At 28.6% G+C, this 16,157-nt stretch overlaps 2 protein-coding genes across 3 annotated transcripts in view; both read left to right on the forward strand.

The window, feature by feature from the left end:
• LOC132923864 (zinc finger protein 624-like) overlaps positions 1–5,551 on the forward strand; it is a 36,407-nt gene extending 30,856 nt beyond the window's left edge. The window contains exon 2 of the mRNA XM_060987845.1: positions 4,493–5,551. Within this exon, the coding sequence (XP_060843828.1) occupies positions 4,493–5,436 (944 nt within the window). The 3' untranslated portion in view covers positions 5,437–5,551. The remainder of the gene's footprint in view (positions 1–4,492) is intronic.
• LOC132926417 (sex peptide receptor) overlaps positions 1–16,157 on the forward strand; it is a 222,115-nt gene that overhangs the window by 161,500 nt on the left and 44,458 nt on the right. For both annotated transcript variants that reach the window (XM_060990772.1, XM_060990773.1), the window contains one exon: positions 11,171–11,351. In XM_060990772.1, the coding sequence (XP_060846755.1) occupies positions 11,171–11,351 (181 nt within the window). The remainder of the gene's footprint in view (positions 1–11,170; positions 11,352–16,157) is intronic.

Below are 16,157 nucleotides of genomic sequence, written 5' to 3' on the forward strand. Positions count from 1 at the left end.
TATTAATATACAACAGTCCTAGTACAAACTCCGATGAAGTCTTCCCTGATAATATTGTAGAGAAATACTTATTTTTTGTTGTATAAACACCTTGATTTATGTCAATATAAAATACAACTAAATTATCATTACAATATCGATTATATTTGATTTAAAACAATAGTTCACAATTCGCAGGTACCTACTTAGCTAGCTTTTGATTTATTGGCACGAGTTATCTACAATGTTGTTACGTATTGTATATAGTTAATAAGATAAACATAATACTATATAGCGATTTTAAACATACGCTGCATTCCGGAAAAATCATTACTTATTGCCATCACCTAAAAATCACGAATGTTTGTAGAAAACTTTTTGCCATGCGAATTTTGTATTGTATTATTCTTTGGACCCGGAACTTCAACAGAAGACGTTACTGGATTTCCGGAAGAACTTTTCATCTACGTTGACTTTTGATTGCATAAATGTACTCAAAACAACTGCCATGTTCTGAAAGATTGAGAAAAACTTTTAGGTCATAATCCTAATTCAGTTAGAAAAAAAATTAAGATCTTACAATTATTACTATCTGCGATATGATATTAAAACTTTGCAAACGCAGTACTCGATTTTAATACCATAGTTTTTTATCTGCTTTTTATATTTCATGAATAATTCATGTCATTAACGAATTTTTGAATACTACAGTTATTTATTATTAATTTAACAGACAGTTCTTGAGTGGAAAATCTTAACTTCCGGATTCTATGTAGATTTTTAGTAAAGTTGTTTCGTTAACGCGTACCTATGTGGTTTTGTTTCATTTCATAGTAGATATATAAACCATTTTATTCTGAAAAATTATTACCAACAATCATAAATTATAATATTATTACTGTTATAATCATTTGGAATAGTGATCATTATATTTATATCAGATAATGGCTATAAAATACATTTTCACGTATTATTACTATTGATAATTGTAAAAATATAAATAAATACAGTTAGTTAACAACTTAATATTATACTTAAATAATTTTATTTGATAATCATAATAATGTTTGTGTATTTTATTTGATTTATTCTAAATTATAATAAAAAATTGATTTAGTAACTAACACAATTTTGTAAGTAAATAAAATAAAAAATTCCTTTATGAAATAAAAATGATAAAATAAATATTCAGCAATTTCATAAAAAAAAAAAACATTGAAACACTATTGTTTAGTATTTACGTTGTAACTTATAGCTTAGAGCAGAGCTTCAGTTGCCTAAACAAATACTATTCGAATTGTTTTCGTTTCCGCAAAAAAAAAAAAAAAATCGATAATCGCAATAACAAAACTACAATAAATTAACCGAATGAAAAACCTCTAAATTCTCTAAATAAAACACTCGATTTAACATTAATTACATACGCTTGGTCGACAAGATCGGTACCTACTATCTATACCTATCTCTTATACCTCCTAATCTGTTCACGTCGCACGGGCTTAACCTGCAGAATGACACGAACACTGCGAGAAGGGAAATCAATTTTACCACGACATGATCGCGGAACCAGCATAATATTGTAAACAGTAATAATAACACTTGAGTGACAGTAAACAATATTATACCCAACTGAGATTATGTAAACAACGCGCATCAAATATTATCTAGAGCTGCTGTCGTTTAATACCATGCACTACGAAAACACGCGGGATCGCAGTGTCGCCGGACTGCGCGAATGCATCTGATGACCGACCCAGTGTCGTGTTTACTTCTTCTTTCTTTTTGATGATGGGCGGGGGGGTGAAAAATGTATTACGTTTTATATTTATATTTATATGGATAAATATAATCAAATTATAAAATGAAATGAAATTTCTGTTCTTATTTGCTAAATCATCTATCCCTGCGGGGGAACCCCAGCACCCCCTCCCCACAAATACGCCCCTGTACCGACCACCATTACGATTATTTTTATTTATTTATACGGTTATTTGTTCGACAACAATATTATTTTGGACAATGCGGTCTATCGCCGGCGAAATTCACTAAACTATTACATATATCGTGCACTGCGGCGGCGGCGTATAGAAACATTATATTTAAGACACGTTAGGTACTATATAGGTAGCCATCTGCAGTAGATGGGTCGACACGTCTACGATAGACATCGAGCACTTGTATGTGATATTTTTTCAACGCAAATACGGACGCATTTTAGATCACCGATTGGAGATAGAAAAACAACAAATTCGAATAATACTGTTGAATGTTCGTAATATAATATTCAAGAGTTATGGTGTACCGCCAAAATTCACAAACTATGAATTGTATATTTACAGCGTATTTTTATGTTATTCAACGCAAGCGATGGTTTTATAAAGCCATATATTTCACGGTGATTCGTATTGAGGAAAATAATTGAAGGACGGAACAATGTCGAATCATTATGTAATACGTATACGATAATTATTTTTAACTATCTTTAAGTGCGAAAATCTATTATCATGGACGCAATAAAAAAATTTTTGATTGGGGGAGGGGGGGCTGAATATATTAAAGGCAAGCAAACCCATAGGTGGATGTTAAAAATTGGTTGTCCGGGTACAATTTATAGCAACAGCAATTAATAAAAAAACAAATACCATTGTCTAAAAATTAAAATAAGACTTTAATTTTTTTTATGGAGTGTTTATTTTCACATTTAAAATTAATATTTTAAAAATAATTTAAATACACCCACATTTTGAAGATAGAAAAAAAAAATTTAAATAGCTAAATATTTATTGTATTCATTATATCGATTATTAATTTAATTTAAATATATAAATGATCAGTATTCAATAACTTTACTGCTGACAGCAGTAAGTTTGAAATAAAAATTGATAGTTGACGGAATCAATTTTTAGACTACCTGTATACTGGCAGAATCGATGCTACATCGATGCGTACGGATCGATAGGTCCACATAAAAATATTGATAGGAGGGAAACTAGCAGATTGTCGATTAAGTTGAGTTTGAAACGAATTGATTTAAATATTAATTTTGTCACTTAGTGTTTAATGTCCAACTAAGTAGATACCTAATCTATTTTTGTAATAATATATTATTTTTATTATTTTACATTTAATATCATCAAGGTTTTCTTAGTCTTTTCGGTTAATGTATTATTAAGTTTTTGTTTTTAAAATGCTGGGGAGAATATAATAATTATAAATATATATAAAATATATATAGGTAAATAAATAATTCTTATCTCAATTAAAAATATCAAAAATAATTAATTCAAATTATTTTTTATTCATATTAAAAGCTAAAAATTATTTTGCAGTTAAAAAATATTAAATGTTAACAATTTTAAAATTCAACTTGGGGCACCTCATAAGTTAATATATCTAGAATGAAAAAAAAATGTATAATTATTCAATAAATATTTTTATGAGCGTCTGAAGTTTTGACGAAACTATAACGAGTACAAATATGATTTATTTATATCATTTTAGTGTTACTTAAATTTAAATTTCAATACTCAATGAAATTTTTAAAATATCTCAAGCTCAATTTAAGCTATTTAAAGACATACAAATATTTACATTTTTTATTTTAGTGTTGATAAAAATGTGTAGGGTTGGTCAAAAACCTTTATAATTTAATTTAAAATCCTACATAAGTTGTTATGTTAGCTATTAACTAAAGTCGTGAAATTATGGTTTTTTTTTAAATAAGCATTTCAAGTTCAAAGTATTTTAACATAACTCTTCAAAATCAAGAAAATTGATGTAATTTTGTAGTTAAAAAATGTTGAATTTTTATAATTAACTCTTAAAAATTTAAAACAAATGCTGTAATATAAAACTACTTAAATGTTAATATTTTTATATCTTATAATAATGAGTAAGTCCTTGTTTAAAGTGGAGATTAGATTCTTAGAAAACAAATTACCGAAAAACCCGTTAATTAAGTGAAACACTTTTTACACAGACATTATTATAATATGTTAATACAATAAATCAGTGGCGGATTTGAGTGGGGGGGAGGGCGACGTGGCGATCACCCCCCACCCCTTGGGCTTTTTTTTTACTTGAATTATATATTATATTGATTATTCATAGAATATGAAATTCATAAGTGATAAACTCATAACTATAACTTCAAGCTTAATAAATGATATTTAATATCTTATCAATTATTACTATTTGATTATCAATACAAGGGCTCCCTCGCTGAACAGAGTGTAGTATCTATCAATCTATGATACAAATTCTCCCCCTCCTTAAATTAGCTTCAGATCCGCTATTGCAATAAATAACAATAAATTATATAAAATTCATTATTTATATGACAAAAATTGTATGATATAATGATGTTCAACCACCTTTCATAAAACCAGTTTAAACTTATTTTGTTTTTAATATAATTACTTTAAACGAAGATAAACATAACACTGGCTTAAAACATTGTATTGACAACTAAACTAATTCTCGGTACATTAAATTGTAAATAAGAATTATTTAGTACAATTGAGAAAATACGTGTGTGATATGGCGTTCTCTCGAAAAGACAATCTAACTCTACACCAGCGGACGCATACGGATGAAAAACCGTACGCATGCGACGTGTGTGATATGGCGTTCTCTAAAAACAGTTATCTGACCAGACACCGACGGACGCATACGGGTGAAAAACCGTACGCATGCGACGTGTGTGATATGGCGTTCTCTCGAAAAGACAATCTAACTCTACACCAGCGGACGCATACGGATGAAAAACCGTACGCATGCGACGTGTGTGATAAGACGTTCTCTCAAAAAAACAATCAAACTCTACACCACCGGACGCATACGGGTGAAAAACCGTACCCATGCGACGTGTGTGGTAGGGCATTCTCTCGAAAAGACTATCTAACTCTACACCGGCGGACTCATACGGGTGAAAAACCGTACCCATGTGACGTGTGTGAAATGGCGTTCTCTAAAAACAGTTATCTGACCAGACACCGACGGACGCATACGGGTGAAAAACCGTACTCGTGCGACGTGTGTGATATGGCGTTCTCCCAAAAAACCACTCTGACTGTACACCAGCGGACGCATACGGGAGAAAAACCTTACTCGTGCGACGTGTGTGATATGGCGTTCTCTGCAAGACAAAATATGACCAGACACCGGCGGACGCATAGGGGAGAAAAACCGTACTCGTGCGTCGTGTGTGATATGGCGTTCTCCCGAAACAGCAAACTGACCTTACACATACGGACGCATATGGGTGAAAAGCCTTACTCGTGCGACGTGTGTGATATGGCGTTCTCTGCAAGACAAAATATGACCAGACACCGGCGGACGCATACGGGAGAAAAACCGTACTCGTGCGTCGTGTGTGATATGGCGTTCTCCCGAAACAGCAAACTGACCTTACACATACGGACGCATATGGGTGAAAAGCCGTTCCGGTGTGACTAGTAATGTCAGTGTCAAGTACTCAAGTCGTTCATTTGTCGAGACAGTCTGACGAGTCACGGTAAATGGACGAACCAGAAGTCGACATACCTCTCGGACATGCCAGTAAATTTTACAACGCTGTCTGCTAGTCGTGTTTGACAAATATGATCATACCGATATGATTTTAATTATTAATGATGCTGCTGATTATCATGTCTGCGATAGCTAATACGCTAGATGTTCGTTAATAACTGCTTACCCGTATTCATTTTCTTGTGTGCATCAAAAATAAATATTTATATGTTAATAACGTTTGTTGTGAAAATCATTTAGTCACTGTTCTGTATTTTGAATAAATAAACATTGTACATTATGTACTTTTAAACATATTTAATGTTGAAATAGTTTTCATTGCACTTCATGAACCATGGCGTGGGTGCAGTGGATATAACATGTATGAGGCAATCATATGTTGATAAGGATACAATTCTATTGTTATACTACGCTGAGGAAATGTACCTGTAATGTAAATATTATTGTATTATGTATCATGTGACGAGGTTGTATATTCGTTATTGAGATTTAAACGAACGATTTAGTAGGCACTATTTAAATTACTTTATGTTGTATAATATTTTATACCATTTTAGTAATAGAAAAATCTGCAAATATTAGTAGTTTTTTGTGGTTTATGTGTGAAATATTCAGCGATGTTGGGCCCAATAAGTTACATGAAAATTTAACATGACGCAAATCATAAGTATTATGAGAACACAGATTCGCATATTTTCAAAATGACCTCCCTGGTATCTCCTCCAAGTTGTAGACACGGAGTGTCAAGGTATATTTATGAGACCCCAGTGTAGGGTCATTGACACACGTGCATTTTTAGACCTGAAGTAAACTGCAGCTCTCGTCATACCCAGCACAATTTTCATATTAAAAACACTGAATAATTTGAAAAATGTCAATGAATAATTATTCCATTACTTCTACGTGCAACTCATTTTCCATACCTACAACGATTATTCTTAGATGTGGGTGATAACACGTGGTTCTCTCGAAAAAACAATCTACTCAAACACCAGCGGACGCATATGGGTGAAGAACCGTTACAATAATAATGGATAATTTATTGATTTGTTTTATTTTAAGATGAGCATAAATGGCTGAGTCATTCGCTTGTATTTTTCATTTTTAAATGAATATATACAACTACTATATACAAATATTGGTAGCTCGATGTTATAATAACAATAATAATAATAATAAAATGATTTTGAATATTTATTTATAGTAAAATATTTTACAATTTAATTACTTAAATTATTCAAGCTAATTTGTTTTTAGATTTACAGGACTTACTAGTTGCCTGTAAAAATAAAAATATAATAAATATTTTATGATCAGAATTTTACAATAAAAGGCATGAGTATAGTTTATGATTCAAAAATTACAAATAACACAAATGTAATTTGTATAACGTTTCATTGCAGAAATCAATACGATCATTAATAATTAACTTTTCTTTGAAAAATGTTTCCAATTGAAAAAATATGATGGTGTAATAAGCTATAGATTAGTACTAACCTAATTTAACCTTCTAGGTTTCGATTTATAATAGCGATAAAGCCGATTGTTTCCTATTCCAACAGTGGCTCAGTGGTATTGTACTTTAGTCTATTATAGTCTCTATCGCAGTTTAACAGCAAGTGGATTACAAAGAAAGTGAACTCTGATAAGTTTAAAACGAACAAGTCCTCTAAAATATCTCACGACTATTCTCAAAATCAATCATAATAGGCCGACACGAAACGCGTTCATAATTTTGTTATTTTCAAATCAAAATTACAGTTAAAGGCAACTTTGCTGTATTCCAATCATACATAATTTCATTTTATTTTAATTGGATCCATCCATCAAAAATAGACCGAAATTCTAAACATATTTTTTATATATTAATATTTACTATAACACGTTACTCTGTAATAATAATAATTATGTAAAGTAAAAATGCATTTATTAATCAGAATTCTAATAATAATGTATTAAATACTTACATAAAACTGAAGTCATAATATACAATGTGCATTTATTTAATAAAATGCATAATAGCATTCTAATCGTGCTATCTTAATTAATAATATCTTAAGGTAAATTATATTTATTATTATTCCTAAAACTATAAGAATTGATATAACGCTTAAATCGTGCAACAAGGAATTAACAATGAGTATAATAATATAGTTACAGTTGTATCATGACATATTACAGTTATTGTTGATATCATTATTATTCTTCAAAAACAGATGTCATGAAGTCAGCATAACGAAATTTTTATGTTTACAACACTAAAACCCTAGTTTCTTCAGTCAAATAGGTTTATTTAAATTAAATAAATAATATGAAATTTCACTTTTACTCGAGACTGGTGAATGTTTTTTCCGTACTTTATACTAGCATTAGGGATATATTTGTTTTTACTAGTTTACTTTATTCTACGTTTATTATTATTTATTGGTACCTACTGTAATATTATTTGTTTATATCGGAAACAGAAGTCAACAATGTTGGAACGTGGATAAAGTTCTCATCGAAAACTACAACTATGAAAATTTGAATTCATAAGTTACATGACTAAAATACCTTTTGGATCATTTCTCGTGTCAAACGGGTTTTCGATTGAAAGTTTGTGATCATACGTACTACAGTTAAAGTGCTATATATTGACGGACGACACTTGTAATTTTATAGAATATTTATCAAAACATTTCATTATTTTTCGTCCTTTGCTTTCTAAGTATTCTTTACATTTACACTCAAACTTAAATACAATTTGTTTTTTTCACAATATATATGTATATATATTATATATAATAATACAATTAATAGGTAATAAATATTAGAAACAATTATTCACTAACCAATAAACGCAGTTCTTACATAACGTAATAATAAGTATGTTAATGTTGCCACATCATAGAAATGTATAGGTAAAATCGAATTTTAGTATTTTTAACAGGGCATAAATATACACAACATTTATTATGTGTATATCGTTTTTATAATAATGTAGAAAAGAATCTACCAAAAAAAGCTGTTGATTTATTTTATATTTTATAAATTATAATACAAGTATCACAATATTGATTTATTTTATATTGCAACAAAAACGCTATAATTCATATTTTTAGTATGATTGTGTAAAATATTTGAACGTAAGAGGCAAACGAACATTTTTTCAAATAGTACATTCACGTTTTGATTTTAAAATGAAAAGGTTCAAACGTAGATACTCGTATGTTGAATTGGCCTGCAGGAGAGCGCGTTAAGGTATAATCTAAAAATAATTTATTTCAGTTTAGAATGTAAAATAAAATACAATAAATCGTATATAAAATACAAGTTAGTTCAACATAATAATTTAGTCTAGAGAGTAATATTAGGTACTCTAATCAAAAAGTACGCACGTGTAGAAAATTTGAAAAAAAATTGAAACAATTGTTTTTAAATTAACTACCTACCTACCCAAGTTAAAAACTATATATAATAATCAGTTTAATATAAATATTTCATTTGCGAATGAAAGTAGATACTTCAAGTTTAGCTTAACAATTTATTGTTTCATTGTAATATGCACATTGTACATATATATAAATGATATTATTTTATAAAGTTATTTTTAGAATATTACATATTAAATTTTTTTAAATAAGCAAATAATCAATTTTATTTTTTTAGATTCTGTGTAGAGTTATTAATGTATTGGTTTTAGAATTGTGTATTGTTTTATTTTATTGAGTGTAACTGTCGTTTTTGGAATTTTTAACTTTGAAAGTAGAAAATGTTTAGTACTTTTATTTATAATTTTCAGTAAACAAAAAACAAAATCACAAGAAAATGTGAATATTTATGTATTTCAGACAAAATCGATTTCAACTTATTATTTAAAAATAAATAACCTTTTAGACTAAATTTTTTAATAAATACTTTTTATACAAGTATCTATAAACATATTATAGTTTTCAGTATATTTATAAATACCTATTCGATTATTGAAAATATCAAAATACAATTCATGTCATATAATTTACTATTGTATATAATATTTTGATTTATGAATTTCTATAAAATTACGAACATTTGCAAATAAATTACTTTGTAGATGGAAATTTATAAAATTGTTATTTTATATATTGAGCTTAAAAATATACAATGTTTCTAATAAGACATTCTTACTAATTAAAATTTAAATAAAAGTTTATATTCATTTTATAAATACCACGAAAAAATTCAAATTTTTTTTCGTTGAAAATTCATATTTTCATATTTAATTACATGTACTTGAAAACGTAGTAAACAATTCTGAATATTATTAATATATTTTAAAAATTAAAAAATATTATAATAACGAAAAATAATAAGTATTTAAATTGTATTTGTGTTTAATTTTGTCACTGTACATGGCTAGTTTCTTAAAGTAATTACTATAGTATTTTGGTTAAATAAACGACATAATATTGTGCTTTTGACAAGAAATGTGTTGTTTTTTTAATTCATTTATCAAATCATGTACTGTTATTTTTTTATACACATTATTCAATAGTTGTGGTTCTTATGTCTTTGCAGTACAGAGCGCTACAATTATTTCTTCAATCTGATTATTATGGTGTATTTCAAAAGCAAGTGTACTTAATTGATTCCGTAATTTGACCTCATTTTGCACAAATTACAAGTCACGTAATTTGGTGATTAAACTCTAGAGCGATTAGTGTGACTCGCTTGTGATTCCAACTCTCGCTGAAACATTTTTATCCACATTTGTCGTTTATACACGTTTTATGAAATTCGATTTTTTTTTTCATATTTTAACTATAGCTGTTATAGTATATAAACTATTATTGTTTATTTAAAAATTTCATAAAAATAATATATTAAATAAACCTTTTAAATATTATAATTTTCTGTCGACAAATAAACGAACGAATAAACTATTTAAATTTTGAATATACTATTACCCACCCTATTTGTGTATAAATAAATATTACTTATATATATTTTTTAAGGACATCCTTGTTTGCTAATAATATTTTAAATAATATTAGTTTAAAAAAAAAATATTGAAATATTTATTTTAGACAATGAATAATAAGTTCTAAGTCAATGTTAAAAATATCATTCAGTAACTTGATTAATAAATATTTTATTTATGTAAATATTTTGTATCATCTACATGTTGCACATAATTTTGTTTCAATTGTATACAGTTGTGCGTCAACTTGTTTTATAGTAAACGGAGTCGTTTAGATAATTCAAAATAATCTATTCAGTGTAAAATATTTATCATGGCAGAAAAAACTTTCTAGAATATTTTTTTTTTTTATCAACAATTTTAAATACTGTTATTTAATTAATTAACTTTGTAATGGAAAGATAAATTTCATGCATATTTTTTTTTCGTTTCGTTACGGGTAAAACGTAATATGCAATCGGTTAAAAAAAAAAATTAATAAAAAAATGATGCGTTCGATAAGTGTCGAGCACAATTTTGAATCACCCGAATGATTAACCGAGTTGTATCCAACGCGTTTGCACAAAATGATGTAATATTATAATTAATTAAACCCGAATTCGTTCAACAACGAAAACTATATTTATTACGACGCGCACAATATTCTATGTTTTATTATTGTAGTTAGCGAAAACCAAATAAGTACATATTTAACGAAAACGAAAAATTTTTTTTTGCACGCAGGTACATATACGTGTGTCATGCACCAGTGGCGAGGACATGGTGTACAATGCCGCGAGTCCTCAAGTGCGTCGCCTGGATATCGGTAATGGCATCATTACATCAATCGACCAGATTTGTTGACAGAACTTACGAACCGATCAAGATATCATGGAGAGGACAAGACTCGGTCGTCGTGTGCAGGGTGAGTACCGTTTCTCGATACATTCCGAAAACATGCGAATACGTCTTGTCCGCGTAAGCCGCGAACGTCGTAGTACCTATATAATAGGTAGATGACTGATAATCCACCGCTAATGTAACGACGTGGCAAACAAAATATTATATATTTTATTGACCGCGGCGAGAACAGAAAACGTTGTCAGCTGCGGGACGACCCGACCGTATCGATATAAATCCACTGCCGAGCGCAAAAATAAAAACAATAGGTGCGTCTATAATATTATTATTATTATTACCAAGTCCGCGTGTACACATCGCTAAATTGAAAAGCGTATACGACGCACGAATTAGTGGTCGGAATAATATTAATAGTAATTCGGCGTACCCATCACCTCTCGTATAATGCGTATACAAATATTAAATAAAGCATAATATATCTTTTTAGTCGAAGGACTTCGAGTAGTACGTCCCACTCTGTTTACTTCCACAATTTGCAATACGTCTAGCTCACTGAGAGTATATAGTAACGATTGAGCAAACATATTATTATGTCTCGTTGTAATCATAAAATATAAAATACCTAACCTATTATTGCATCGCATGATTCTGTTTACCCAGTAGTTTTCTCTGTAGTAATCGTACCGTTGTTCGATGAGAGTATTAATTGAAAACCGTAATATATTGTGCGCACGTATTATTGATATATTATATTTTATTTTGGTGCAATCGTTGTGGTTTTTGTTGTTTTGTTTTTAATTTTTTTGTTTTTTTTTTTTTTTTTGTACACTTGTCATGTTTTTGTCGTTTTTCGAGCTTCTGTAAAATAAAAGTACCTATACTCACATAATGACGAGTGTAATGGCTGAAAATACCCCTATGCATGCGTTTTCACCGTCGTCGGTTGGAAAATAATAATAATATAATAATGGTCCGACCGACGAATCGTGTTAAGTATATTATAATATTGTACCACGGCGATCATTAGATATTTACGAAATTAACTTTTGTACTTCGATTATTATTACGACGTCGTCTGCTTGCAATCTCTTATTTTTCGTAGTGCCTAAATTTATTATCGAATTACAACTGGTTTATAGCACCTACAAGCGATAAAATTCATTATTCGATATATTATACATATTATAATTTACACACGTCCTACAGCAGCTTTAATTGACATTAATACAAAACAGAATAACCGTCGTCATTAATGCGTGCACTTTATGCGAACAAAAGCCACGCGAAAATTATAACAACAATATTATATTGTAGGTAGTTCACGTATTCGATATTGTTTTGCATTTTATATATTACACTATACACTCGTGAATAATTAAAAATTTATGAATCTCGTTTAGTTGTGGATAAAAACATACATGGCTGTTTTACATCGTCAATGTTTGCTAAATTGATTATTGATTTTTTTCTTCTTAATAATTTATTCCCTCGAAAAAAAAATGTATTAAATTATACGCGTTGAAGCGGATCAATTTGGTAAAACAGATATTTATAATAAAATTACGAGTTTTTCGAAATATGTATATTATTTTTCAATTTGATTGCTTATGTTTTTTTTTTTTTTTTGAATTATTCACTTCAGAAAAAAAATGTAACGTTTTCGTTTAATTTTAGATGAACATTAAGGGATAATACCGTGAACTTATAGAAAAACATTTTGTGCTCTGCTTCGATATACTTTCATACTATTCAGGATAATCTAAAATAATCGTTTTTAGATAAATTTATTTTAACAGCGTAAAAGATGGTTTCTACTTAGTTATAATATTCGTTGCATATTCTATGGTAAAATTATAATAAATTGAAATAAAAAAATATTCATACTTAGAGGGACATTTTAATTAAAACATGCTACATTGTCTGAAAATGTTTAAAGTTTTTATATTAAATTCTACAAGCCAATTATTATTTGATTATTATGATTCATCCCGATTAAAGGTACAATAAAACATTTTCAATAAGTAAAAAAAAATTATTTTAATTTAAAAAAGTTTAGTTATCTAAGAAGACAGTTCGGGTTTCATTAATAACACAAGTTATAAAATAGTTCTTTGATAATATTTATAATTACTGTGATTATATATAGTAAATTCGATAAATACGTACTTGGGCCCCACTGGGTTCGTACTTATAATATCGTTTTTCTAGATCTAAATTATTCTTATCTTATTAATTATTGTTTTGTGTTTATTTAAATTTTTTATCAAAACTTATGCTGTTTAACTAAACAATAAAATAGATTTACTAAAAATATTAGTTAAAAATGAAATTATTAACGGAAACGAACATTGCTTTACGCTGGCGCTGTGTTTCGTCAATACGCTATAATGTATTATGATCTAAAATATGATTTACCTATTTAGATGAAGGGTATGTCACGCGACTTACTAAAATGGGTAATGCCTTCGAGATAATATGTCTAATCAATCACGAACCATATATAGAAAATCGCGATAATGAAAACATTTAAATATATCCTACAGGATGTAGTTGCATCAGGCCGACTGTCATTATACGCACAAACCGACGGTGTAAATTCATAGTGAAATTTAACGTATGCAACTATTATACATTTATCGTGATCGGCTTTCAATGCAAAAGCTCTCGCCGAGTTCAAAGTTGTTATCCACCGACAACATAATATTATAATCTGTTTACGGAATGATTTAGAAGCACGCATATTACGCGCATTACGGTGGGAGGATGAACGAAACCTATAACCGAGTAGTCGGCGTACGCTATATTATATTATTATATTACCAAAAGATAATTTTCACAAATTTACATACCGCATCATAATAATGCATATTTATATACGGAAAGTGTTAAACAGTAGTTACCGAAACCGCACGAATACGGCATTTGATTATGTTTCATTCGCTTGTCACTATCGCGTTACGTCTTTAAAAATTAGAGCATTAATAATATTATAATAACCGACACCCGACGAAAGCATAATATCTCATTATGCACATCTTGGTGAATTTGTTTTAAATCATCGCGATAGGTAATCTCATTTGATACGCATCCGTAGGCACTTATAATAAATTCACTAAACAAATTATAAACGAGCATTTTATGTCAAAGCTATTAAATGCCGTCGACAAATTAGACGGCGTTTCTCGGGTACAGAGCAAAAGCACCATCGTGCGGTGACTGCTGACATCAATTATCAAACCTTTTTGCGTTCATCTCTTATTTAAATCACTTTTTGCGCTCAAAGTGTTCTCGAAATAATTATTATATACCATTCGAATATCAGAGTTTCAAATACAGTTACTATGCCCAACAGGATATACCTATCGCTGTTTATTTTGGACCTCAATTACAGACTACAGACTTATACTTTGCTATGAACAAAGTAATGATACTGACTAAAATATCACAAACCTTTGACAATAGTTTTGCTGAACGTTTATTTATCCCGCTGTACAAAGTTCGCTAACCAAATTGCGATAAATCAAACGTCGACAATACTTTTATCGAAGTCCATTCTTCGGTATGTCATTATGGTCGTATTTCACATTTAAAACTTCAATTTTATTGCATTCAAACAATATTCTCTGTTACTAACTAGAATAAGAATTATGTCAATACTCCGTAAATTATTGAACTAGACTTGCATTTCACTATCCCAAGGAGGTACAGACGTTTTTAGTTTATTTTTCTAAAATAGCCAATAGATATAATATGGTTTTCAATTCTTAAGACACAAATCTAGAATGGATATCAGCAATGTAATCCTAAATTCTATATACGTCGCGTTATTATTATAATTCCTGTATACATAAAAAAAAAAAAAACAATGTTTTATGTTTTAAATTTGATCATTTTGGATTTATCTTTTTATTAAATTAAGCAGACATTAGATATCTTTGATGAAGTCCCATGAAAAAAAAACCTTTATGTATTGTTTACTATTGCTTACTTTTTAATTTCAATATATCAATTTCAATATTCAATTTCCATAATATATTTTCACTTTTTCAATCTGTAAAAGTAATTGCAATTATTAAAGGTTTTTATACATAAAATACTGTTATATCACTCCTGATTCACGTACTCATGTGCATCAGTAAAATATCGAACGAGAAAAATCAACGTCACAGATTTTACACAAATTAGGTTTATGTTAAAATAAGAATAATATGAATTAAAATATCAATAAATACTAATATTTCGAGTATATTATTAATATTAATTTACTTCGATACTTATATTAGAAATAAATAATAATAAACATAATTATTAAAAATTTAATAAAATTCGCTTGCTAGTTGTTATAAATATGTTAAATAATTGTACTATACTACTATGATAGCTGGTATCGTGACTAAAGTATTGTTGTAGATTGAGTTATTGAGCTCAAGATATTATAATATAAATTGCAATGTTTGTATAGTTTATTTAATCTAATTAAGTGCATATATAACAAAATCGCAACTGAAATTAACTAAAATTGTATTTAAATATTTAAATAAAAAATGGCACAGATATATCTACGTATACTTTAAATTTTAAGTCTCGGCAGTTATCCAAAACCAATAAAAATAACTAGCAAACTTAAAACATTTTGATTATCGTGAAGTTTACTTTTTGCTTATAATTAAATTAAATTATCTATTATCAATACAAATCATTTTTAAAAACAGTTAGAATTTTCTTAATTAATACTTGTTAATATTACGTATTATGTAATATATATATATATATATATTACATATGTATGTACAACTATAAGAGTATAAACCATAGACCTTAATACCTTATACATAAGGTATTATTAAGTATAACTAGTATAAGGTCTATA

The sequence above is a fragment of the Rhopalosiphum padi genome, chromosome 3, assembly GCF_020882245.1.
Source record: "Rhopalosiphum padi isolate XX-2018 chromosome 3, ASM2088224v1, whole genome shotgun sequence".
Lineage (NCBI taxonomy): Eukaryota > Metazoa > Arthropoda > Insecta > Hemiptera > Aphididae > Rhopalosiphum > Rhopalosiphum padi.